At 46.1% G+C, this 25,467-nt stretch overlaps 1 protein-coding gene across 1 annotated transcript in view; it reads right to left on the bottom strand.

The window, feature by feature from the left end:
* SRCAP (Snf2 related CREBBP activator protein) overlaps positions 1-25,467 on the bottom strand; it is a 349,731-nt gene that overhangs the window by 281,823 nt on the left and 42,441 nt on the right. The window contains exons 2-3 of the mRNA XM_068118884.2: positions 15,743-16,556; positions 1,397-1,523 (exon numbers count right to left, since the gene is read on the bottom strand). Coding sequence (XP_067974985.2) covers positions 1,397-1,523; positions 15,743-16,545 — 930 coding nt within the window. The 5' untranslated portion in view covers positions 16,546-16,556. The remainder of the gene's footprint in view (positions 1-1,396; positions 1,524-15,742; positions 16,557-25,467) is intronic.

Below are 25,467 nucleotides of genomic sequence, written 5' to 3' on the forward strand. Positions count from 1 at the left end.
TTTGGGAGTTCCCTTTCCACTGCCCGTTTGCTGTTGGTGTGGATCACGTGACAGTCCACGCCTTACCGACACCTCCTTACTCGCCATCGCCCCGTCACCTCATCTCTGTTGAGTTATAGAGACATTGAGAAGGGCTCGGTTTCAGTCCTGGGGGGGCACCGTGAGTTTGAGCTAGGTTACCCTCTTAAGATCTTGATTGAATGGTTGATTGCCACCATTGTTGTATGGTTCTTCTTGGGTGCTTTTAATATATTATTTGTTCATTGACAACCAAGGGTGTGGTTTCCTTATTGATTTGATTGTTTCATTTGATGGTTTCATGGATGGTTTCATTAGTGATTGATTTCGACACGGGATAATATATATTTTTCTGCCGTGACTCCTTCCGGGGTTCGGAGGTATACTGAGACCAGAAGGTCGGGGAGGGGCACGTAACAGAAATTGGGGGCTCGTCCAATTGACTCGTGGGCTCGAAATTGGGTCTGCGTCCGGGATCTAAAAATCCCTTAAATTTAGTCCGGGAAATAATTCCCTAACATTCCCAGAATTCCCAAATTTGGAACTTGTTCCAACATTCCCAAATTTTTCCAAAAAAAATTAAAAAATTTGTTTAAAAAAAAAAAATCTTGCATGAAGGTTAACAGGTGTTAACAATAGTCACCATGGAGTTTGACGCAGAGAAGTTTGCAGTGACCCCTATTTATACGATTATAATTACCATACATCTGGCAACAATGGTTGTACGTAATATTCCACCGTTAACCACACCAGGCTTTCAAAGTTGTTTTCTGTTGTCGCTACTGTCGGACTGTATGTAATATTATGCTGTTAACCAGACCCATTTGCATGATTGGCCCTTAGGCAATTGTGTCACCATGGCCACGCCCCCACCAGGCTGATTGACAGGCTTTGTCCCACCCACCCTTGTTATTCCTATGCATAAAACTATGCAGTTATGCCTACTTTTAATGGAATCCTTTCAAGTTATCAAAATTTCAAGTAGTTATCGGCCATCCCAATATAAAATGCAGTGAATTCATGTTTAACCAAGTCCTGAGCTTAAACCAATTTAAAGTTTGGCCTTCTGAAAAGAATAAGAATAAGAATAAGAATCACAAACAGGCTGTTTTGTGTCAATCCAGTTTGTAGCTCAGCAATGTTGTCCAAAAGTTTAATGAGAGTTATTGGATGTAAAATCCTCCACAGACGACCGACAGGTACCTTAAAGCTTCACAAGTTTGTATCTTGGTAGATTATTTGAGGATTTGTGCTGAATTAAACCAGTGGTGTGTCCATTGCATCCCTACATCGGAAGTACATCGACTTCTTGCCTATGGTTGTACAAATACTTCACAAGGGTCAGTCTATGTGTACGAAGGAGGGTGGGTGGCCTTACCTGAGGGACAACAAAGCAATTATCTCGACAAAATTGCAGGGCATATGATGGTGGCCTGCACAAGAAGGTGTTGAAGTCGACCATATTTTCTTCATGCAGCAAGAAGTAGAGTTCATATAGTTTTTCCCTGATCAACACATAAAAAAGTCCCATTATCATTGGCATTGGAAATGACAAGAACATTTATGCCACTAGGTCACAAGGACTACAATTAACATGAATTTTTTTTACACCTGACCAATCATCTCATCTCATATCTATAGTGCCTTCAGAAAGTATTCACACCCCTCGACATTTTGCACATTTTTTGCCGCGGTCTAAGGTATTTTGCACTCTGAAGCAGGTTTTCCTGTATTTGGCTCCATTCATTGCTGTCTCTATCCTTAAGGGGTGTTGCAAAACATTTTACCTTTTTTTTCCCCCCGAGGCATGCTTCCTTTGATGCACGTTAAAGTAGCCGAGAATAGAATAACGCACATGCGACACGTTGTTCAGTCCACGACAAAACCATCACAGCAACGACAAGCGAAGAAAAAGTGACGACGGGGACGCAAGGTATGCACACGGCACGTACGCACGCACACGTCATGTCCGAATGCGTGCACAACCGTAGCGGGTTTTCAGGGGGGAAAAAAAGGTAAAATGTTTTGCAACACCCCTTACAAGTATCTCAGTCCCTGCCACTGCAAAGCATCCCCATAACATGATGCTGCCACCACCATGCTTCACAGTAGGAATAGTGCTATATGGACGAGGATATGCGCTCGGTTTCCACCAGATGTAGCGCTTCGCATTCCGGAAAATGAGTTTAACTTTTGTCTCATTACACCGCAGAATCTTTTGCTCCATGCTCTCAGTCTTTCACATGCCTTTTTGCAAACTCCAGGCGTGCTGTCGTGTGTCTTTTTCTCAGGAGTGGCTTCCATCTGGCCATTCTCCCACAAAGCCTAGATTTGTGAAGTGCTTCACAGACTGTTGTCCGTCCAGCAGGTTCTCCCATCTCAGCCAAGGACCGCTGTAATTCTGTCAGAGTGGTCACTGGGTTCTTGGTCACCTCTCTTACCAAGGTCCTTCTTGCCCAGTTGCTCAGTTTGTTCGGATGGCCAACTATAGGAATCTCTGCTCACCTTCACTCCTTCATTCCTCTCTTCTCCTGCCTCTGGAACAAACTCCCTCACTCTCTTCAATCCCACTCCACCCTCCAGGTCTTTAAAACTGCTGTTCACCACCATCTCTTATCTTCCCCCATCCAAAACCTTGATCTTTTCTACCCCCGCTAATTTCACCCCAATTCCACTTTTTTGAAATACCAACTTCTGTCCTGGAAGTCCTTGGTGTCCTTGTGTTTTATACTTCTCCCTCCACCCCCCCCCCCTTCCCACGCCTCCTCCCCCCAAGCCCTCTCCCTTCCACACATCTCCCTGCTCTCAAATGTTGTGTTTGTGTGCTTCCCCTTCTCTCCCCATCTTGTTTTCCGCTCCCTCTTTTTGTTTTGTTTGTCTGGTTGATTTGTTTGTGAAGTAAATGTTAGCTCTTTCACGAGCCTCGATTCAGTGTACAAAAAAAAAAAAAAAAAAAAAAAAAAAAAAAAAAGGCCTGGGTAGTTCCATATTCTTTTCATTTCCTTATGATGGAGCTCGAGCTCTTGGGAACTTTTAACACTCTAGAAATTGCTTCATACCCTTCCCCAGATCTATGCTTCCTCACAATTATATCTCGGAGTTCTACGGAGAGTTCGTTGAACTTCATGGTGGAGTTTCTGCTCTGACAAGCACTGTCAAGTGTGGGACCTTTTATAGAAATGTGTTTCTTTCTAAATAATGTCCAATCAATTGATTGGTCACAAGTAGACTCCAATCAAGTTGTAGAGAAATCTCAAGGATGATTAAAGGAAATTGGATGCACCTGAGCTCAATTTAGAATGTCATAGCAAAGGGGTTTGAATACTTATTGACAAGACATTTCAGTTTTTCATTTTTAACTATGTTGTCAAAAATTCTAAAAGAAAAATTCCACTTTGACATTATGGGGTATTATGTGTAGATCAGACAAAATATCTGAATTTAATCTACAGTCGGACCTCAACATTCATGGTCCCAAAATTTGTGGGTTCCGCGTATTTGTGGTTCATAACATGTGACCTGCTTCTGCATTCGTGCCTTTTGTATTTGTGGTTTGAAAAAAAAAAAAAATTTTTTTTTTTCACACATCAGGACTGTGTCGGAGATCCACCTCCGCTGATATTAATTCAGCCTGGGAATTATTGTACAGAAACCTGCTCTCTCTTATGCACGGAATCATCCCATCTACGATTATCTTACCCATCCTCCTGCTTGATACTCTGAATCCTGTGGTGAGGCAGTTTCTTTAAAACAACCTTGCATTCTCCTCCTGGAAGGCAAATCCAACTGAAGGCCACCTCAGATCATTCCACAAAGCTCGCAGCAAGTGTGTCTACTCTCTTGAGAGCCAGAAAACAAAATCTGTCCAATCTAAAGAATGAGCTTTAAAACTTGTCTCCCTTCTCTAAAACCTGGATGCACCTTGTCAAGACTTGCACCCTCTGCCCTCTCCGTGCTTTGGCACCCTCAGGAATCTGCAGGATGCAGGCGGTCCACCAGCAAACCCCCTCCTTGTGAAACTGCCTAAATCCAGAACCACTGTTCACCATTCATTTATTCATTTTTTCCTCCACCACAGAACCACCTTCCATACTCTCGTCAATCTCATTCTTCCCTCCAGGTCTACAAGCCAGCTATTCACCACCATCTCAAGTCATCCCCCATCCAAAATCATGATCTTTTCTGCACCTGTTAAACCAACCCCACCCCTCCCAAACATTTTGCTTATGCATCCATATTCTCCACCCTCTGCATTCTCCCTTACCCTTCAACGTTATCTGCGTCACTTGTCTATTGTTTCCCTCCGTCAATTTTCTCCCTCCACCCTGCTGTTGGCATTTCCCATTTCTCCTGTTGTTCCCTTTGTTATGTTATAGACGTAGACGTAGACGTAGACACGTAGACACGTAGACACACACACACACACACACACACACACACACACACACACACACACACACACACACACACACACTTTTGCATTATATATATTCTATATATTAAAAAAAGTCCAGTAGCCAGATCCAAATCCAGATCTTCACTAAAATCGAATCATTTCGTCGGTGTCAAATACGCTGCATCTCTGCCAAATGTCGTCCGAAGCCGTCCACAACTTTTTGAGATATTTTGTTCACAAACGGACAGACAGACAGACAGACAGACAGACAGACAAACGGACAGACAGACAGGGGTGAAAACATAACCTCCATCCACCTTTGGCGGTGAAGCTAATAAATAGCCCTTAGTGGGTTGACGGTCGTCTATTGAGGTCGTAGTTCAGACCTCTGTTGATTTGGTCAAACGCCCCTGGGAGCCCCCTGATCCGAGAGATGAAGGGAGAGATATAAGGGGAGAGAGAGAGGAGGGGAGGGAGAATGGTGATGAGAGGAGGAGGGGATATGAAGGCAGCGTAAGGGGAGGAGAAATAAAGGCAGCATGAGGAGAGGGGAAGCAAAGGCTGTGTGAGAGAGGGGAGGGGAAGGCTGCATGAGAGAAGGGGAAGGGAAGGCAGCATGAGCGGAGGAGAAGGGAAGACAGTGCAAGAGAAAGGGAAAGGATGGAAGCGTGAGAGGAAAGGAGGGGAAGGCAGTATGATGGGATGGGAAGGCAGCATGAGCGGAGGAGAGGGGAAAGCAGCATGAGGAGAGGGGAAGAAAATGCAGTGTGAGGAGAGGGGAAGAAAATGCAGTGTGAGGAGAGGGGAGGGGAAGGCAGCATGAGGAGAGGGGAAGGGAAAGCCGCGTGAAAGAAGTGGAGGGAAAGCAGAACGAGAGAAGGGGAAAGGAAGGGAGCGTGAGGGGGGAGGGGAGTGAAAGGCATCATGAGGAAAGGGGAGGGGGAAGGCAGTATGATGGGATGGGAAGGGAAGGCAGTGTGAGGAGAGCGGAGGGGAAGCAGCGTAAAAAGGGGGCGGGGGGATGGAAGGCAACATGAGCGGAGGAGAGGGGAAGGTAGCAGGAGTGGTGGGGAAGCAAATGCAGTGTGAGGAGAGGGGGAGGCAGCATGAGGAAAGGTGAAGGGAAGGCAGTGTGAGGAGAGGGGAAGGGAAGGCAGTGTGAAAGCAGTGGAAGGGAAGGCAGCACAAGAGAATGGGAAAGGCAGGCAGCACAAGAGAAGGGGAAAGGAAGGCAGCACAAGAGAAGGGAAAAGAAAGGCAGCATGAGAGGGGAGTGGAAGGCATCCTGAGGAGAAGGTGGAAGGCATCCTCATCCACCGTTTGCCCTTCACGTGACTCGTGGTGGTCCCTCTCGGCTCTCCCCCCGTTGGTATTTTTGTGCACATAAGATTGTTCACGGTTCTGTTTAAATATTATTTAAATATGTATAACCTTTCCCCTTCAGTGTTTTACTCAGTGGTATTTTACAACACGCTGTTTTTCTTCCTATTTAAAAGGCTTTTCTCAATTTCCTCTCCAACTCATTCCACCTCAAAAAAAAGAAATTCAATATCTTATACGTCTCCCTCACTACATGGTCTAAATTCACATTCATTCCATCCCTCCTCCATCATTCTGAACCGGATTGCTAACTTGAAAATCACAACAAACCCAATTTGTTTTCAATGTTCGTCTTTCATTAATCATCCACTTTCTAAACTCCCCTCTTGCCCCTCCCATCCAAATCCCTCCCCTTGCACCTACACTCCTAAACTCCCCTCTTGCCCCGCCACTCTTAAACTCCCCCCCTACCCCTCCACTCCTGAACTCCCCCCTTGCCCTTCCACTCCTGAACTCCCCCCTTGCCCTTCCCCTCCTAAACTCCCCCCTCACTCCTCCCCTTCAAAACTCCCCCCCAACCCCTCCCATTCAAATCTCCCCCCATACCATTCCTCTCCAATTCTCCCTCCTCCCCCCTCCTCCTCCTCATAGCTGCCTCCTCCCCACTTCGTCTCCCTTCTATCTCATACCTCCACCCCCCCCAACCTTCTTCTTTCCTCTGCCCCCCCTCAAACAACCCCTCTCTGTGCCTCATCCCTTCACCTTCAAACCTTTCATCCTCCTCATCCTTCCCTTTCTTGGAACTCTTCTGCAATCGCTGACACACTAACAACTGCTCTCCCTACCTCCCCCTCTCATCCTTCATCTTACCCTACTCCTCCCCTTCCCTGTCCTGTACCCGATGCTCCCCCTCTCTCTTCATTAACGGTATGGACCTCAAACATCCGGGGCCTTCGCTCAAACCTGACTGATCTCTCCATACAGGTTGCTTCTGACAATCCAGACTTGATCTGCTTAACAGAGACTTTCCTCCTTCAAGATGTCTCTGATTCCTTAATATCTCTTCCTGGTTACTCCCTCCTCCGGTATGATAGACCTGAGCCTCGGCCTGGTGGTGGGGTGGCTATCTTTATCAAAAACTCTCTTCCTCACTCTCCTTGCACTGCCCTCTCTCCTCCTCACCCCCAGGAGTACCTCTGGCTACGTCTTCCTCTCCGCTCCCACCTTTTGTTCATATGTGTTCTGTACCGTCCCCCAAACAGTGATGACTCCATCTACATTTCACTGTCTGACAACATGGACCAACTTCTATCCACTCATCCCAACTCTCTCTTCCTCATATGTGGTGACTTCAATTGTCATCATGCCACCTGGTTGGGTGTGGGTTCCTCTCTCACCAGTCATGGCACCTCAGCAAAGGACTTCTGTGACTCACTGGGATTGACACAATCTGTCAATTTCCCGACCCGGATCTCAGCCAATGGAGTAGATCTTCTCTTCTAGACTTGGTTATGACTAACTTCCCTGCTAATGTCTGCTGCTCTTCTTCTGCTCCAATCGGTTCTTCTGATCATGTGCTTGTCAAAGTGGACATCTCTCTGGCCATTCTCAGAGAGCCTCCTCAGCGTCGACGAGTCTGGCATTTCACTCAGGCCGACTGGGACGGTCTTCAAGCAGCCATCAATCGTCTGGATTGGTCTCCCATCTCCACTGCCTCTGACATCAATTCTTCCTGGGAATTCTTCCAAAGCAAACTGATCTCTCTCATGCACAGATTTATCCCATCTCGCCTTCAGTTGTCTTACCCTTCCTCCCGTCCATGGTACACTGAATCTTGTGGTGAGGCAGTTGCCCTGAAACAACTTGCCTTTGCCTCTTGGAAGGCTAATCCAACTGAAGGAAATCTCAGTTCCTTCCACCAAGCTCGGAACAAGTGTGTGTCTACCCTCAGGAGTGCCAGGAAGCACTATCACTCCTCACTCAAGAATGAACTCTCAAACCTGTCTCCTTCCTCCAAATCCTGGAGGCGTCTGGTCAAATCCGTTTCTGGTGTTTGTTCCCCCTCCATCCCCTCCCTTACCTCAAATGGCCACACAGTTGACATCGCACGTGACAAAGCCGAATGCCTCAACTCTGTGTTTGCCTCAAAATCCTTAGTCCCAAACCCATCTCTCTCTGTTCCCACCTTTCCCAGTCGAACCAAACTGCTCCTGGACTCTGTGACCTTCTCTCCTGACAAGGTGGAGGAGTTTTTGTCAAACCTCGACTCTGATTCTGCAACTGGACCAGATGGCATCAGCCCACGGGTCCTAAAATCCTGCTCTGCCGCTCTATCTCACCCTCTCTCTGTTCTTTTCACCCTATCCTTTGCTCAAGGTCATCTGCCAGCATCCTGGAAATCAGCAAACATTACCGCTTTACACAAAAAAGGTGCAAAAACAGATCCTTGCAACTACAGACCAATCAGCCTGCTCCCAATTTATCAGCAAAGTCATGGAATCCATCATTGCTTCGGATATGAAATCTTTCCTCTTCTCCAATGGCTTGATCTCTGATCATCAATTTGGTTTCAGACCAGGTCACTCTACTCTGGACATGCTGCTTCTGCTGTCTCAACAATGGATGGAGGTCCTCAATGCCAAACAGGAAATCAGAGCTGTCTCCCTTGACATATCACGTGCCTTCGATACGGTCTGGCACCCAGCTCTGCTCACCAAACTCTCCTCCTATGGTATCCATGGAAATCTCCATGCATGGCTTGCGGACTTCCTCTCTGGTCGTAGTCAACGTGTGGCCCTGAATGGATTTCTCTCATCTCCCCTTCCCGTTCAGGCTGGAGTTCCCCAAGGCAGTGTGCTGGGCCCTGTGCTTTTTCTGGTCTTTATCAATGATCTCTCCGACTCTCTGGAAAATCCTCTGTATCTCTTTGCTGATGACTCCACTCTCTGCCGCTCCATTCCTCTTCCCTCAGATCGGCAGTCTGCAGCCTCCTCACTCTCTGAAGACCTGGACAAAATCACAGACTGGTCAAACATGTGGAACATGTCTTTCAATCCTGACAAATCTCACACTCTTACTATGTCTCTCCGAAAAGATCGACTGGACAACCCTCCCATCTACTTTCTCAACAATCCTCTCCAAGAAGTTCTGTCGCTCAAGCTTTTGGGTCTCACCATCTGCCATGATCTTTCTTGGGAAAACCACATTTCCAAAGCTGGCCTCCAAAGCCGACTGGGCATCCTCCGTCGTGCGAAGTCCTTCCTAGGCACACCTGAGCTCCTCACCACATACAAGGCTTTCATCCGCAGCTCAATGGAATACTGTTCTCCCCTATGGGCTGGTGCTCCTGCCTCACACCTGGCTCGGCTTCACGCTGTTGAATCCAAAGCTTTCAGAATCATTGGAATCTCCCGCGATGAAGCTATCTCTGAGGGCCTTTCACTCACTCACCGCAGGCAGGTAGGTGGTCTTTCTGTCTTCTACCGACTCCTCTCCGGCCTTGCTCCCCCAGCTCTCTCTGTGCTCTGTCCCCCAAATATTCCTTCAGGTCGCACAAGATCTGCCAGCCGCCCTCTGATGGTTAAACTGCCGAAATCTCGGCTCTCTGCTCACCTTCACTCTTTCATTCCTCTTTTCTCCCGCCTCTGGAACAAACTCCCACACTCACTTCAATCACACTCCTCCCTCCAGGTCTTCAAAACAGCTGTTCACCACCATCTCTTATCTTCCCCCATCCAAAACTTTGATCTTTTCTACCCCCACTAATTCACCCCAGATCCACCTTGTTTGAAATTCCAACTTCTTTCCTGGAAGTCTTGGCAGTGTCCATATGTTTTATACCTCTCCCACCCCCCCCCCCCCCTTCCCATGCCTCCCCCCCAAAGCCCTCTCCCTCCCACAGTTCTCTCGATGTCTCCATGTCTCTCGGTGCCTGCTCTCAAATGTTGTGTTTGTGTCCTTCCCCCTCTCTCCCCATCTTGTCTACCGCTCCCGATGTTATTTGTTTTGTGTGTCTGTTTGTCTTTCTGTGTGATTAATGTTCGCTCTTTCACGAGCCTCGATCTTGTATACAAAAAAAAAAAAAAAAAAAAAAGGAGGGGAAACAGTATTATGGTATGGGAAGGGAAGGCAGCGTGAGGAGAGCAGCGGGGAATGGAAGGCAGAGCGCCATAGAATTTGAGGGTTTGGCAAACCTAGTAACAGGTGTAAAAGAACCAAATAATTGATAAAGGATAAAGGTTAAAATTAATTATAAATGTGTAACTGTCTCCAGGTGTCTCCGGACATCCCGTTCAAACAGAATAGCAACTACCCATCGTTTTCAAACAGAACATACCATTTTAAAATAATTGATAACATGGGCTTCACTTCAGGGCTGCGACTCGACAGTCTTATCCCTATGCCAGGACATTTAAGAAACTGATCCAAGAGGAAAAGGAAGTGGATGAGTGGCTCGTAGAAGGGAACACCTTTCTCATCCCAAAATCAGAGGAAATCCAAATTCCCCCCAAATACCGGCCGATAACATGCCTACCAACCACATACAAACTGCTGACAGGAATCATCACAGAAATGATGTACCATCATCTAACACAGCAAGGAGGTTTAGAGGCAGAACAAAAGGAATGTAAGAGAGGTTGTTATGGAACAATTCACCACCTACTACTGAACAAGGCCATGCTTGAAAATTGCAAAATGCGAAGACCTAAATTGTCCACCACCTGCATAGACTATAAGAAAGCTTTCGACAGTGTCCCACATTAGTGGATGATAAAATGCATGCAAATATACAAAATAAATCCCCAAATAATCAAACTGATTGAGAGAGCAATGGAACTTTGAAATACCACTTTTATATGACAGCACTCAGAAGCAAATGTCAAAATACCAGATGTGAACATGTGGCGTGGGATCTTCGAGGGAGACAGTCTTCCCCCCCCCCCCCTCCCCCTCCTCTCCCCCCTTTCTGTTTTGTCTGGCTCTGGACCCACTAAGTAACCTCATCAATGAACAAGGACACGGATACACCCTAACAACCAATAGACGAATATCCAAAGGAATAGGAAAGGTGATACATCAACTACGGTATACATGGATGATTTAAAGATCTTCTTGCCAAATGACAAAAAATTGACAACTAAAATTTGTAAAACGATATTCTGAGGCCATTCATATGGAATTTGGACGAGACAAGTGCGCCAAGTGCACATTTGTACAAAGTAAACTAAAAAAATAGACAACATAAAAATTGACCTTGAAACAACAATACAACAGTTAGAAAACGAAGCATCATACAAATACCTCGGAGTAGAAGAGAGCCACCAAATATGTCACAATTAAATGCATAAAACAATCACCAAAGAATACCTACATAGAACGAAGTTTATCCTGAAAACATACCTCTCCCCAAGAAACAAAATCAAAGCCATAAACCAGCTCGCAGTACCAGTGTTCCAATAGAGCTGTGGAATAATAAACTGGGCCCAATCAGAAATCAACAAGTTAGACATAAAAACAAGACAACTCCTTATCATCCACAAAATGTTTTACAAAAACTAGTGCATCCCGAGAATATACCTGCCGAGACGAGAGGGAGGGAGGGGCCTGATGGAACTCAACCAGGTGCACAGAGCGACAAGTGTAGGACTAGCTGAGTATGTGAAATGCTCCACAGACTATTGGATGCAATTTGTAAACAAACATGAACACAACAAACTTGAAAAAGTATCCCGAACTCACCCTGCAAAGAATTTCCAAAAACAGATGCAAATAGAAGATGCCACACAGGAAAATGAAGCACAAACAAATACAGCCCCAACAATTGCAAAAAAAGGACAAAAGAAATACTGCATATGACAAGAAATAGCAAGAAACATACACCAACAACTGGGAGAATGACAAAATAGCAGGAAAATACAAAAAGGAATTGGACAGAGTAGGGATACACAAAGAAGGCTCATTGGAATGGTGAAGAATAGGTCGAATCAACTGGGATGGCAAACGGATCAGAATAAATGCCCAAGATCAAGGACACTACACCAATGGATTTAAAAAGATGGTGGAGCTAAGCCAGACACACAAGTGTAGATTTTGCAAGACAGAAACAGAAAGTAGTAGTCACCTGCTCTCGGGATGCAAAAAACTATTATCAGAACAACTTTACACACAAAGGCACAACAAAGTATGCAAAGTGATTAATTGGCATGTCTGCAAAAAAAATTCACATCCCAGTTCCAGAAAACCCATTGAAATACTAACCAAGGGCAATAATTGAAAATGAGGACGTCATGCTCATGTACGACCTGACGATTCCATTGAGCGTGAACATAGAAAACAAAGAATTGCGTCCAGACATTGTACTCGGGAACAAAAAGGAAAAGACAACATTGATGATTGAGATATCAGTACCCATCAATTTTAGCCTAAACAATGCAGAAATCAAGAAAATGAACAAATACCAGGACCACAAAAATGAGGTCAAGAGACCTTGAAAGCTGAAGAGCATCAAAATTGTACCAGTGATTATAATTGTAGCAACAGAAATGATAAAGAAGAACCTCACTAAGATTTTGAAAACCATCCCTGGGAATATTACCACACATGAACGACAAATGGAGGCAATCCGGGGTTTGGTGACGATCCTGAAAAGAGCCCTCGGAACAAAACTCTGAAAAAGTTGAACAGCTTGGTCCATGAACCGTGATCCCTTACCAAAGAGGTGGACACTTTGGGTACTTTGAGGACTCCGTTCCACCTCGTGAAACCCGCCAATAGAGATAACAACCAACGGCACGCACGCACACGCACACATACACACACACACTTTGTTATTTTGCACCTGCTATTGAGTTTGCCAAACCCTCATTGTATGGAGTTGCCTTCCCTTTCCCTCCTCTCACACTGCCTTCCCTCCTCTCATGCTGTCTACCCTACTGCTCCTCTCATGCTGCCTTCCCTTCCTCTCACTCTGCCTTCCCTTCCCCTCCACACATGCTGCCTCCTTCTCTCCCCTCATGCTTACCTACTCCCAAAGCCCCTTATCCCTCCACCTCTATGGATGTCTGTGGTCGCATTGGTCGGTGTCTGGGCTTCTCCCGGTGGTGTTTAGTAAGATGCATTTGAACGTGCTGTTTTAACCTACCCCATTTCGTTCATTCCTGCACCAACACTGGCAGATGGGACCATCCAACCCCCCGCCCCCTCCCCCCCACCCCCCTGCCCCCTCCCCCCCACCCCCCTCAAGTCCCCTGTTCAAATGCAAGTCAACCTCCCCTCCCCACCCCTTTGCCTTCAAGTCCTACTCCCAAACACAAACCGAGAAACTCTCCCTCCTCTTTCTCCCTCCCAAACACTCCCTTCTCCTCTCTTCTTCCAAACTCCCCCCCCCTCCCCTCCTCTCTATATCCCCCATTTCCCTACCTCTACACACCCCCTCCTCCTCACCTTCTTCTCTCTCCCTCCCTCATCCACTCTCTCCCCCTATTGCCCCCTTTTCTCAATATTCTCGTCAGCGAAGCGACTGAGTTGCCTGGCAAAACTAGGTACCTTTGCTCGTACACATATATATGGCATGGGGTAAAAAATGACTCCCTTCAAATGTGCACAAAATTATATACTGAATAGCAATTACAAAGTGAAGTCAAAAACCTTCAAAAGCAAAACCTTTTATTCTCGAGTATTTTCATTACTACAAGACTGATAAAGAGTACCAAATAAGCCACAATAAATCACTAAAGTACCAAATCGGGAGATTGCTAAACCACTGCATTGGACTTCTTCGGTCTCCTTTCCTTCGTGAGTCAGCTGAGCACAATAATAGCTGAAGTAATTACAGTTTTTTTTTTTGTTTTTTTTTTTTGTTTTTTGTATACAAGATCGAGGCTCGTGAAAGAGCGAACATTAATCACACAGAAAGACAAACAGACACACAAAACAAATAACATCGGGAGCGGTAGACAAGATGGGGAGAGAGGGGGAAGGACACAAACACAACATTTGAGAGCAGGGACCGAGAGATATGGAGACATCGAGAGAACTGTGGGAGGGAGAGGGCTTTGGGGGCGAGGCATGGGAAGGGGGGGGTGGTGGGAGAGGTATAAAACATATGGACACTGCCAAGACTTCCAGGAAAGAAGTTGGAATTTCAAACAAGGTGGATCTGGGGTGAATTAGTGGGGGTAGAAAAGATCAAGGTTTTGGATGGGGGAAGATAAGAGATGGTGGTGAACAGCTGTTTTGAAGACCTGGAGGGAGGAGTGTGATTGAAGTGAGTGTGGGAGTTTGTTCCAGAGGCGGGAGAAAAGAGGAATGAAAGAGTGAAGGTGAGCAGAGAGCCGAGATTTCGGCAGTTTAACCATCAGAGGGTGGCTGGCAGATCTTGTGCGACCTGTAGGAATATTTGGGGGACACTCTCCCCTCAATGGAATCGTCAGTGATTCTGATTGGACAAAATAAAACTCGAGCGTTTATATACCACCTTACCCCATGTGGTGTTGAGAAAAAGGACCTGGGAAGGGTCTTTTAATTATTGGTTTGCGTTTTTGACCACGATATACATTTCGTATGTGTCGCCATTTTATCTGAATCTCGATATTTTCCAAAGCTGGGAGCGAGAGTGGCAAATTTGATTGGTGAAGATGGCGTAAAATGGCATAATATTTTGCCAAAATCCTGTTGAACTGTCAGTTTTCGAAAGTGCCAACAAGGGATTTGTGTTCTCCATGTGTTCAAGTCCCGTGAACTGGGGTGAATCGGGACAGCAAGGTGAATAGGGACACAAACTGAAAAAAAGTTCGGAAACCTTTTTTGCTGAAAATTGATAACCATACCAATTTGTTGATATTTGGGTTGAAAGTGTTCTGTTTTTTTTATAAAGCTACTTAGTCCCGATTAACCCCATATATGGGTTAAATAGGAAAAAATATGATTTTTATGGCTGTCCCAATGCACCCTATTTTACACGTGAATAGGGATAGTCGCTAATACAAAAAAAATTTTTTTTATGTCAATAACATAATTAAGCCTGGAGTTGGCTTAGCGGTTAGGGTGCCGGCTTGGGATCCTAGGACCCTGGGGTTCGAATCCCGATCGATCGCTGAATTAACGCCAGGAGGGTTGACTCAGCCTGTCATCCTTCCGAGGTCGGCAAATTGAGTACCAGCTTGCTGGGATGAATGATCACGGTGTGTACCCCGATTTCGAATAGGTACACCGTATCCCTGCGCATCGTAAGAGGCGACTAAGGGTTGGCGTCAGGAAGGGCATCAGGCCATAAAAACATTGCCTCAAACAGGGAACCATGATTGTCATGGGGCCCGCAAGGCTAACCCCCGCTCTAGTGGGGAAAATGGCCTTAAAAACGATCATTCATTCATTCATTCATTCATTCACGGTACATAATTACGTTGAACTAAAACAAGAGCGAGAATTGCTTTGCAATACATGTCCCCTTGTCGATGTGATATTTTCGAAGTCCAAAAAGAGCATAACTTGGTACAAACCTGATGAAAACAACAGCTAAAAAAACAAATAAATAAATAAATAAAGCTCCTTTTATTAATGTGTTCTCCAAGTTCTCATAACAAAGATTTGTTGAAAATTTGATGACAAAAGTTCAAATAGTAAAAAAAGTCAATACCTGGACAGATATACCGAAGCTCAAATAGTAAATAAGTAAAGAAACATGGAAGCAATTAAAAAACTCAGCCATCTCTTGCTGCGCAACTGCGGACGGGCTAATGAGGCCTATTTATTTTGACTGTGACTTTGCCCTTTGAAATTTTGACCCTATTATTTATTTGTCTTATTAATATTCTCATAATTAAAATTGGTTGAAAACTTGATAACAAAAGCCCACATGTTAACACAGACACACACACCATTGCAAGACCCCTTCTCCAGCTGCACGGTTAGATGGGTTTAACAATGGAAATCCACAGCAGATGCAATTCAACATTTGCCAAATCAAATTACTGGAACTCACAGCATGTTACATCAAGATGATCTCACCTTGTGGTATTCAGAAGAGACTCCACTCGTTGTTGACACATTTTGTAAGTCAGGTAGCGTAATAGAATGATGTCATTTTCCATTTGAGTCATTTGTTCAAGTTTCTGCACTTCCCTTACACATGTGTCCTTCCTCTGGACATCAGCAAACTCACTCTGAGAACTTTGAGCCAAAGAAATTTCATCCATCGCCCCAGAAATATCAAATAATTTGCTACGACTTAAAGAGGTCTCTGCAGGGTGAAATGAGCACAATTCTGCTGTGTGTGTGTCTACATGTGGAAGGTTTTCCAGCTTTCCTCCAAGGTCCATTTTGTCTTGGTGCTCCACAACCTCATCACTGATTACTGCTGGAGCCATATCCAATGAGGTAGGTAAGCTCTGTGCCTGGACACTGTCCAAGCCTCCAAAAGCAGTCGCCGTTGACAATGGAACTTTCAACGGTTCTGCTTCACCGGTGTACGAGCATGCTTTGCAAACAAATTCCAAGTCCCTATTCTTGCTCCTTTCAAAATCCACAAGTAAAGGGTTTTCCTGACTTTTCTTCTGTGGGTTTGGTAAAACTTCACTAGAAGCATTTTTGAATAGATGCTTGTTGCTCATGCTTCGAGTCTCCATTGCCTGGTCCAATGGAGCAGGGAACCTCCGACGTTGGAGGGCATCCTCAGAGCTAAGTGAGGATCCAGCAGGTGCAGCTGTCACCTGCCAAGGTGTTTTGTCACTTTCACCATCAAGCCAAACATCTGATGCATCACAGAGCCTCACGTGATGCAAGTCCTCATCTCCATTGCTCATCATCGGCATACATCAGACACCTGCAATCAACAGCACACAAAATGGAAAGATAAAGGTATTTTATTGGCAAAAATCACAATTTGTTTTATACTTTCACAAAGAAACACTGCAACAAGGAGACGTGCTGTTTTGAAGCACAAGTGCAATTGGCAGATTTTAATTTTAACTAATAGACAGTAGGGCTGGGCAATATTTATATTTTTGCTCGTTGATTATTGTCCTTCCAAGCCTGGTGTTGGCTTAGCGGTTAGGGTGCCGGCTTGGTATCCGAGGATCCTGGGTTCGAATCCCGGTCAATCGCTAAATTAACACCAGGGGGGTTGACTCAGCCTGTCATCCTTCCGAGGTCGGCAAATTGAGTACCAGCTTTCTGGGATGAATGATCCCGGTGAGTACCCCGGTTGAGAATAGGTACACCGTATCCCTGCGCATCGTAAGAGGCGACTATGGGTTGGTGTCAGGAAGGGCATCCGGCCATAAAAACATTGCTTCAAACAGGGAACCATGATTGTCATGGGTCCCGCAAGGCTAACCCCCGCTCTATCGGGGAAAATGGCCTTAAAACGATCATTCATTCATTCAATATATTATTGTCCCTCCAAATATCGAATAATCTAGCAATATATCGACATTGCTCAATCACTGATGCCAACGTAGAACAACCCCACAACTGTTAAAGCTGGCATGTGGCCCACTGCGCAATAGCTCAAATATATAGCCGTCTGTCGCCATGGAATCTGCCCTGAAATTGATGTAAACACTTTTGTGTGCTGTCATTGAATTCAGTGTTTGTGTCATTGTCCAAAAACACATCATAATGGGTATATTCTTGAACAATAATACAACTTTTTGCAGAAGGGCAAAGAAGCTGCTGAAGCCCGACATCTGACTTGATCTATTCTGTACAGTATATTAAAGCAGACAGATTTCTCCGTTCATCCCTTTGCCCGCCACGCTCCTTTTGCTGGTACGTCATTCTGATATTGTGTCCAGCGCAAGGCTATACATATTCCATCAATGTGGTAGTGCCTGGACATCATGCAGAAAAAAATATTTGGGATGCAGCAATTTCAGGATAGACTTCAACATAATCATTTGGCAACTATTGAGGATGCTGCATCATGGTGGCCGAACACCCCCCTTACCCACAAACGCAAAATCTTCCCCATTCTTCCCTGCTGCCCGGATTCGTCAGGGCAGCCTGATTATGGTCAGAGTGCCGAGTGGTCCCCATGGAACGGCCCTTCCCCTCTTGATTCTGTCTCTTCTCTCCAACTCTGTCATGGCCCTGACGTTGTGAAGGCAGGGGTACACCATCCTGGACGCGTGGGATCTTTGGGTCTTTCCTACAAGATCCATCGGCTGTCTCCGTACCACGGGCTTGTTCGATAGAACTGTCCGGGGCTATACAACAAAACAACAACAACAACAGCATCATTTGTAAACCAAATGCCACCCAGATATTTTTCAAGTGGCATTTGCGATACTTGGAAAGATACGTGAGATGCTGATGGAAAACGTGAAAGATGAGGAAGTTGTTGTGGTGGGAGGAGACCTGAATGGACATGTGGGAAGGAGTATGGATGGTTTTGAGGGAGTTAATGGGGGTTACGGATATGGTGTGAGAAATGGAGAAGGTGAAAGGATTTTGGAGTTTGCTGATAGAGCTGATTTGTTGATTTGTAATACTCAGTTCCAGAAAGAGGATAATAAGCTTGTTACATACACGTCAGGTGGGTCGACGACAACCGTTGACTACCTGATGGTGCGTAGGCGAGATAGGGGGCACCTCCGGGACACAAAGGTGATCCCGGGGGAGGAGGCTGTTTCACAGCACCACTTGGTTGTCTGCGACATAAGGGTGAAAGGTGCGAGGAGAGCTCGGCGGGTGAAGGACCAACCGAGAATGAAGGTGTGGAGGTTGAAAGGGGTGACAGTAAGGGAGGCATTAAAAGAGAGGCTGGGTGGGGTCGAGGATGATGTGGCTGAGCTTGAAGGTGGTTGGATGTCAATGAAGGCTGGTCTGTTGGGAGCCGTTGGTGAGGTATGTGGATGGACGGAGGGACCGCCGGGGCACTCGGAAACATGGTGGTGGGATGTTGAAATTGGAGGGAGGATTGACGAGAAGAGGGGGAGGTTCGTGGAGTGGCGGAGGGCGGGGGGTGCGGGAGCAGAGACAGCAGAGCATGAAAGTTGTAGGGCGGCCGGGAAGGCTGCAAAGAGGGGGGTGGCAGGGGCGCGGGAGGCATGTGGGAGGATGTTCGGAGAACGCTTGGATTCGGAGGAGGGTCAGGGAGCAGTATTCAGGATTGCAGGGCACATAGCGAGGGAGGGGTGTGATGTGATGGGGGTGAGTTGCTTGGGGGATGGGGTGGGATGGGTCGTTGTCGACCCAGATGGAGTTGGAGGGGGATGCAGAAGATATGTGGAAATGCTGTTGAATACGGAGAGTGGATGGGATGGCAACGTGGAGAGTGACCCAGTTTTGGGACCGGCGGAGAGGATGGCTGGGAGGGGGGTTGAGGAAGCGATGAAAGCAATGAAGAGTGGAGGAGCGGGAGGGCCGACGGGAGTTGTGGGAGATGTGTTGAGGGCGGCGGGAGGTTGGGGTGTGGGGAGAGTGACAGAGATCTGTGGTCTGGTGGAGGGGGAAGGCCGCATTCCAGTGGATTGGGGGCTGAGTGCCCTCGTCCCTCTATACAAGGGGAAAGGTGACCCTCTGGAGTGTGGCTCGTACCGAGCGATAAAGTTATTGGAGCATGGAATGAAGGTATTGGAAAGGGTGTTGGAGAGGAGGATAAGGAAGAAAGTGAAGATCGACGAAATGCAGTTTGGATTTATGCCAGGAAGAGGAACGACAGATGCGCTTTTCATTGTGAGGCAGTTGCAGGAGAAGTACATGGAGAAGAGCAAGAAGTTGTTTTTTGGGTTTGTTGATCTGGAGAAAGCATTCAATAGGGTTCCACGCAAAGTATTGACATGGGCATTGAGAAAGTTAGGAGTGGAGGAATGGTTGATCAGAGTAGTGATGGCAATGTACAAAAGAGCGCGCACAGCTGTAAGGACGAAGGACGGGAACGGTGGTGGGTTTGGGGTGAAGGTGGGAGTGCATCAGGGATCGGTACTAAGTCCACTGCTGTTTGTGGCTGTGGTGGAGGTGCTGGCTCGGAGCGTGGAGGGGGGTTTACCGTGGGAGTTGTTGTATGCAGATGATCTGGTGTTGATTGCGGAAAGTGTGGATGGACTGGGGGAGGGGATGGGCAGGTGGGGGGAGTGTATGGAGACAGGGGGTCTGGGGGTGAATATCGGAGGGACGTAGGTGATGGCAAGTGGTAAAGCATGTGGTGGGGTGGAGAGAACTTTGGGGGTGGCCATGTGCTGTGTGCGGGGGGGGGGGGGGGGGGTGTCGGAGTGAACTCCATTCAGTGTACAATGTGCGCTGAGTGGGTTCATCAAAAATGTAGTGGTCTGAGAGGGTCATTTACCAGTGTGGCAGCTACATTCAAGTGTGGGGTGTGCACAGAGGGAGCTGCAGATGGAGGAAATGTTGAGTTGGATCTTGGAGACAGCGTGAGGCTGGAGGGTGTGAAAACATTTTGCTACCTCGGAGACATGCTGAATGGAGAGGGTGGATCAGACTCGGCAGCGGTTGCTCGAGTGAGATGTGCGTGGGGGAAGTTTCGGGAACTGAGTGGCGTGCTGATGAGGAGGAGAGTGTCGCTGAAGCTGAAGAGAAAGGTGTATGCTGCATGTGTGAGAAGTGTTATGATTTATGGGAGCGAGACATGGATAATGGACGTAGAGCAGCAACGAAGGCTGGAAAGGGTGGAAATGCGAATGGTTCGATGGATGTGCGGAGTATCGTTGAGAGAGAGGAAGACAAATGATGAATTGCGAAAGATGATGGGAATATTGCCTGTGATTGATGCTGTGAAGAGGAACAGGTTGAGATGGTTTGGTCATGTGTTGAGGATGGATGAAAGTGACTGGTTGAGAAGAGTGATGGAAGTTAATGTAGAAGGAAGTAGAGGACGGGGAAGACCGAGAAAGACTTGGCTAAAGATGGTGGAAGAAGAAATGCGGGCAAGCGGGTTAACAAGGAGAGATGCAGAAAATAGGGCAAAATGGAGAAGATTGTCATGGGGACCGCAAGGCTAACCCCCGCTCTAGCAGGGAAAATGGCCTTAAAATGCATGTTGTTGTTGTTGTATTTGCGATACTTGTGCCATCATCACACGGCGCATCACTTGTGCTGGCACCACCCGTGCCAGCGCAAGACAGATATTCGTAAATATGTTTAGCCTTTGTGCGAATGAGAGGTCCACTCAAAGGCAGACTGATATGCGTGTTGTATGCAATCCATAAGATATGCTGAGAGCCTTCCCCATCCTTTCTATGTAGACATCCCAGACATGGGCGACCACCTTCATACTCTATGTAGTGCTCGCTGAAACACTTTCACAAATCACCTTGTTCTGTATGTAGCGAACAATGGCTTCGTTGACGCCGTAATGCCTGTCTACAGAGGCCGCACTCTCTCCTTTCGAAAACCGGTCGAGTAGTTCCAATTTGTTGCTCAGGGTCATCACCTTTTTCTGCCTCTTGATAGTCGACGCATCTCCGGCACTGGTCTTGCACTTTGGAGCCATGATTGAACAATGAGCAGAACGAGAGGGGAAAACAAAGATCAAAGCAACAGGTCGAGAAGAATGATTGAGACCCAGGACACCGTGGGTACATGTACGAATGCAGGCATTGTGGGTAGCTGTGGGCGGGGTGAGTAATCTGCCCATTGTTTGTGGGGGATGTTATCAGGATGTTATCTTTCCTCACTTTATCCTTCCATCTGAGCTTTGTTGCATGTGTTGGGCGGCATTTTTGCAACAACCCAAATAGAAGTTTCTTTGCAATACAATCTTGCATCCGTGTATGGTGGCCCAGCCAACAGAGCTTCTTGGCTGCAATTGCATATTTTAGCTATCTGCACACTACTGATGTGCCCTTCTTGTTCTCCGAAAATGGTTTAAAAGCATCGATTGTGGAAAACATCTCGTTTCCTGTAAGCATTTCTCTTTGTGACCCATGTCTCAGCTCTGTATAGCCGTAAACCCAGCACCAACACATGGGTAGGGCAGTATCTTGGTCTTCAAAGAAACATCACTGCCCATAAAAACAGGTCTCAACAGTGCTCCAAAGGCTCTCGAAGTATGAGCAATCCTGTTCTCCACCTTCTTCAAGCAGGTCTTCACATGAGTAATTGACCCAAATTCACTCACTACCTTGATTGATTCTCCAATATAGTTTGGTTCCAAATTATCTTTATCATCACAGAGTGCTCCAGCCAGCATTCGTTTTGTCTTTGGTACTCAGAAAGAACTTCTTCAAAAAACAGAGCTGCTCTTCTATTCCCTCTCTGGTTGTGCATACTGCAGCTACGTCAGACGAACAGTAACTCTGTCAATCATCAGAGATGATTTTCGGGACCTTTCCACCCACTAGTTGTCACCACATTTGTACAGCACATCCATGCCAGGGCTGGCAACACTCCAACCATTTCTCCATCACCGTGGTGCACAATGTTGGGGCAATGGTGCATCCCTGCTGCGGACCATTTCCACTTCAATCTCCAGGGTAACACTCCCAACAATACAGTACAAACTTCTGCTCTCATTCCTTCATGCATAAATATGAGCATCACCATCACAGGAGGAATACCCTACTTTTGTAGTGCCTGCCAAAGCCCCTGGTGAGGAACCGAATAGTGTGAGGTGATAATCGGGAAGGGGCGATAATCATGCTTTCCGGTTACTATCGCAATAATGATAATAATAGAAATTAATTATCGCGATAACTACTGCGCATCACAGTAGGTAAATCACACCTTGAAACCGTATTGATGGTATATTCGCTGTGTTTCGCTTCTCTCATAAAACCCGTATTAGATGCGGTGCTATAAAATAAAGCAGGTTGTCTGTGTCACCTTCTTGACCGTGTCTATCTAGTTCAAGATCACCTTGTTTTCCAACCCTGTCTATGGATTCTTTACCTTTGCAGGAACTCCCTGTTATCTGTCTGCTTGGATTGGATATCAGCTCAAACCTCAGCTGCGAAAAGTAGACCTTTGGTATAGCTAAAAGAGCCTCCCAGCACCTTGGCTGCTTATTTTGTGCTCGGCGATACCTTTTTCAAGCTGCTATGCTCCATCTATAAAGTGCCACTATAGTCCTGTCATGGAGTATTATTGCCATATTTGGGCTGTTGCTCTAGCCTGTCACCGATCTCTTCTTGACAGAATCCAGCAACGTGCTGCCATTCTGGTTGGACAGGAGTTGGCATCATCCCTGGAACCTCTCTCAGTCCACCGCTCTGTTGCTTCCTTGAGCCTTTTCTACAGATATTCCCACGGAAGGTGCTCTGCGGGTTTAATCACAGGTTGTTCCACCTGAGCATACTTTCAGTAGCTCGACACATTTGGCAGTTTCTTCCCATCCATACACTGTATCTGTCCAAAGGAGTAAGACTATGAGGTATTCTTCTACTTTTTTACCTTCACTATGGAACAGTTTACCTGCATCCTGCTTTAATCCTCTATCCCAACCTACCTCAATTCAAGAGTACGGTTAATAGATTCCTCCTTTCTGTCTAATGTCTAAACTTCCCTTTGTGTCGCCCCAACCTCGAGTGGCCTTAACGGCTTTGTGGCGGGTGATACAGTCGTGGCCAAAAATATTGGCACCCTTGCACTTTTTTTCAAATAATGCTCCATTTCTTCCAGAAAATTGTTGAAATAAAAAAAACTTTTGGTATCCACAAATGTATTTCTTTGGTTTGCAGTGGAACAAAACAAAAAAGCTGAAAAGTAAACTAAATCTTAGCTTATTCCACACAGAAATCCGAAAATGGCCCGGACAATATTATTGGCACCTTTTAGAAGTTGTTATAAACAATTAGATTTCAAGCAGGTGATTCTCCTTTACTTTGGAATTTAACTCACCTGTGGTGAGTTGCAGGTGCTTTCAATAGAAAAATCACTCATTCAACCAGTTTGAATGGAGAAAAGGAGTCATTCTGCTGTTTTGTGTCACTGTGTGTACCGCAATGAGCATGGAGAAAAGAAAAAAACCCAGAGAATTGTCTGAGGAGGTCAGATACAAGATTGGAGCAAAGCATGGACAATCTCAAGACTACAAGTCCATCTCCAGAGACCTTGATGTTCCTGTGTTCACCGTATGCAATGTTATAAGGAAGTTTAAGACCCATGGCACTGTAGCCAACCTCCCTGGACGTGGCCGCAAGAGAAAAGTTGATCGAAGATTGCAGCGAAATATTGTTCGAATGGTAGAGAAAGCACCTCGATCAACTGCCAAACAGATTCAAGCTGACCTTCAGACACAAGGTACGACAGTTTCAACTCACACCATCCGTCGCCAACTCAATGAAAGGGAGTTCTTTGGTAGGATATCCAGGATGCCACAGCAAAGAAAGCCCGATTAGAGTTTTCCAAAACACACCTGAAAACACCAAAATCCTTCTGGGAGAATGTCCTGTGGACAGATAACACTAAATTAGAGCTTTTTGGTAAAGCACATCATCTCTATGTTTACAGAAAACAAAATGAAGCCTTCAAAGGAAAGAACACCTTCCCTACAGTCAAAGATGGAGGAGGTTCAGTGATGTTTTGGGGTTGCTGTGCTGCCTCTGGCACTGGGTGTCTTGAACGTGTGCATGGCATCATGAAATCAGGAGATTACCAAGGCATTTTGGAGCGCAATGTTCAACCCAGTGTCAGAAAGCAGGGTCTCCGTCGAAGTCATGGGTCTTGTGGAAAGACAATGACCCCAAACACACTTCAAAAAGCAGCCTTAAGTCCAGATCTCAATCCAATTGAACACCTGTGGCGAGATCTGAAAACAGCAGTTGGGAGAAGGCACCCTTCAAATCTGGGAGAACAGGAGCAGTTTGCACAAGAAGAGTGGGCCAAACTGCCAGTAGAGAGGTGTAAGAAGCTCAGTCATGGCTATAGGAAGCGTTTGACTGCACAGTTATTTTGTCCAAAAGCCTTGCTCCCAAATATTAAATCCAGGGTATCAATAATTTTGTCAATGCCATTTCTTTTTATATTCTGATTTAAAAGGATATATCAAGTTCTGAATCAAAAACAATGGTTCTGCAATATCAACAGTGAAAAAAAGAATTGTGGAGGCCAAATACTTTTGTCAATTTCAACTTATTTTTATAGAAAATTGTGAGTTATTTGATAAAAGTGCAAGGGTGCCAATATTTTAGCCAAAACACACCTGGCCTCCACACTATCTCACACTATCTCAATGACACTATCTCATTAAAAAGGTGACATAATATGTAATGCCTATTCTCCAAGATGCAATTTAAATGGTATATCGTTAACCATCTGTTAGTGCCGCAGAGCTTTGGACATGGATGTTTAACATGCAAAATGTGTTTGAAATACCCTGCTGCACTAACAGAGGGTATAGCAATTAGCATAAAAAACAAACAACCAACGACTCAAGGTGCCAAAAATGCTTCCAGTGTCAAAATTGGTGATCCGTTGGGCTGCGCTTTGTCTGAAGTTAAGCACTCAAGGCAACATCATGTCAAAGACCAAGAGGATGAGCGTCCTCGGTGTGTGGAGTTTTGGCACTGAGGACAACGGACAAGCAAGTCATCACAAGACGGTGTTTCATTTATTTATTAACTAGCAGGAATACTGGGGTGGGAGGGAGAGTGGAGGGGGGGAGGAGGGAGGAGGAGGCAGGAGAGGGAGGTGTGAGGGAGTGGAAGTGGGGGGAGTGGAAGGGGTAGGAATGCGAGAGGTGAGGGGAGAGGGGGGGATATACGACATGTACATCTTTGGGGGGTGGGGGGGGTGGCCTTGACAGCCCCCCCCCATTTTGGGGGAGGGGGGATGAG

This window comes from Myxine glutinosa, chromosome 6 (genome assembly GCF_964187855.1).
Source record: "Myxine glutinosa chromosome 6, kmMyxGlut1.1, whole genome shotgun sequence".
Taxonomy (NCBI): Eukaryota; Metazoa; Chordata; class Myxini; order Myxiniformes; family Myxinidae; genus Myxine; species Myxine glutinosa.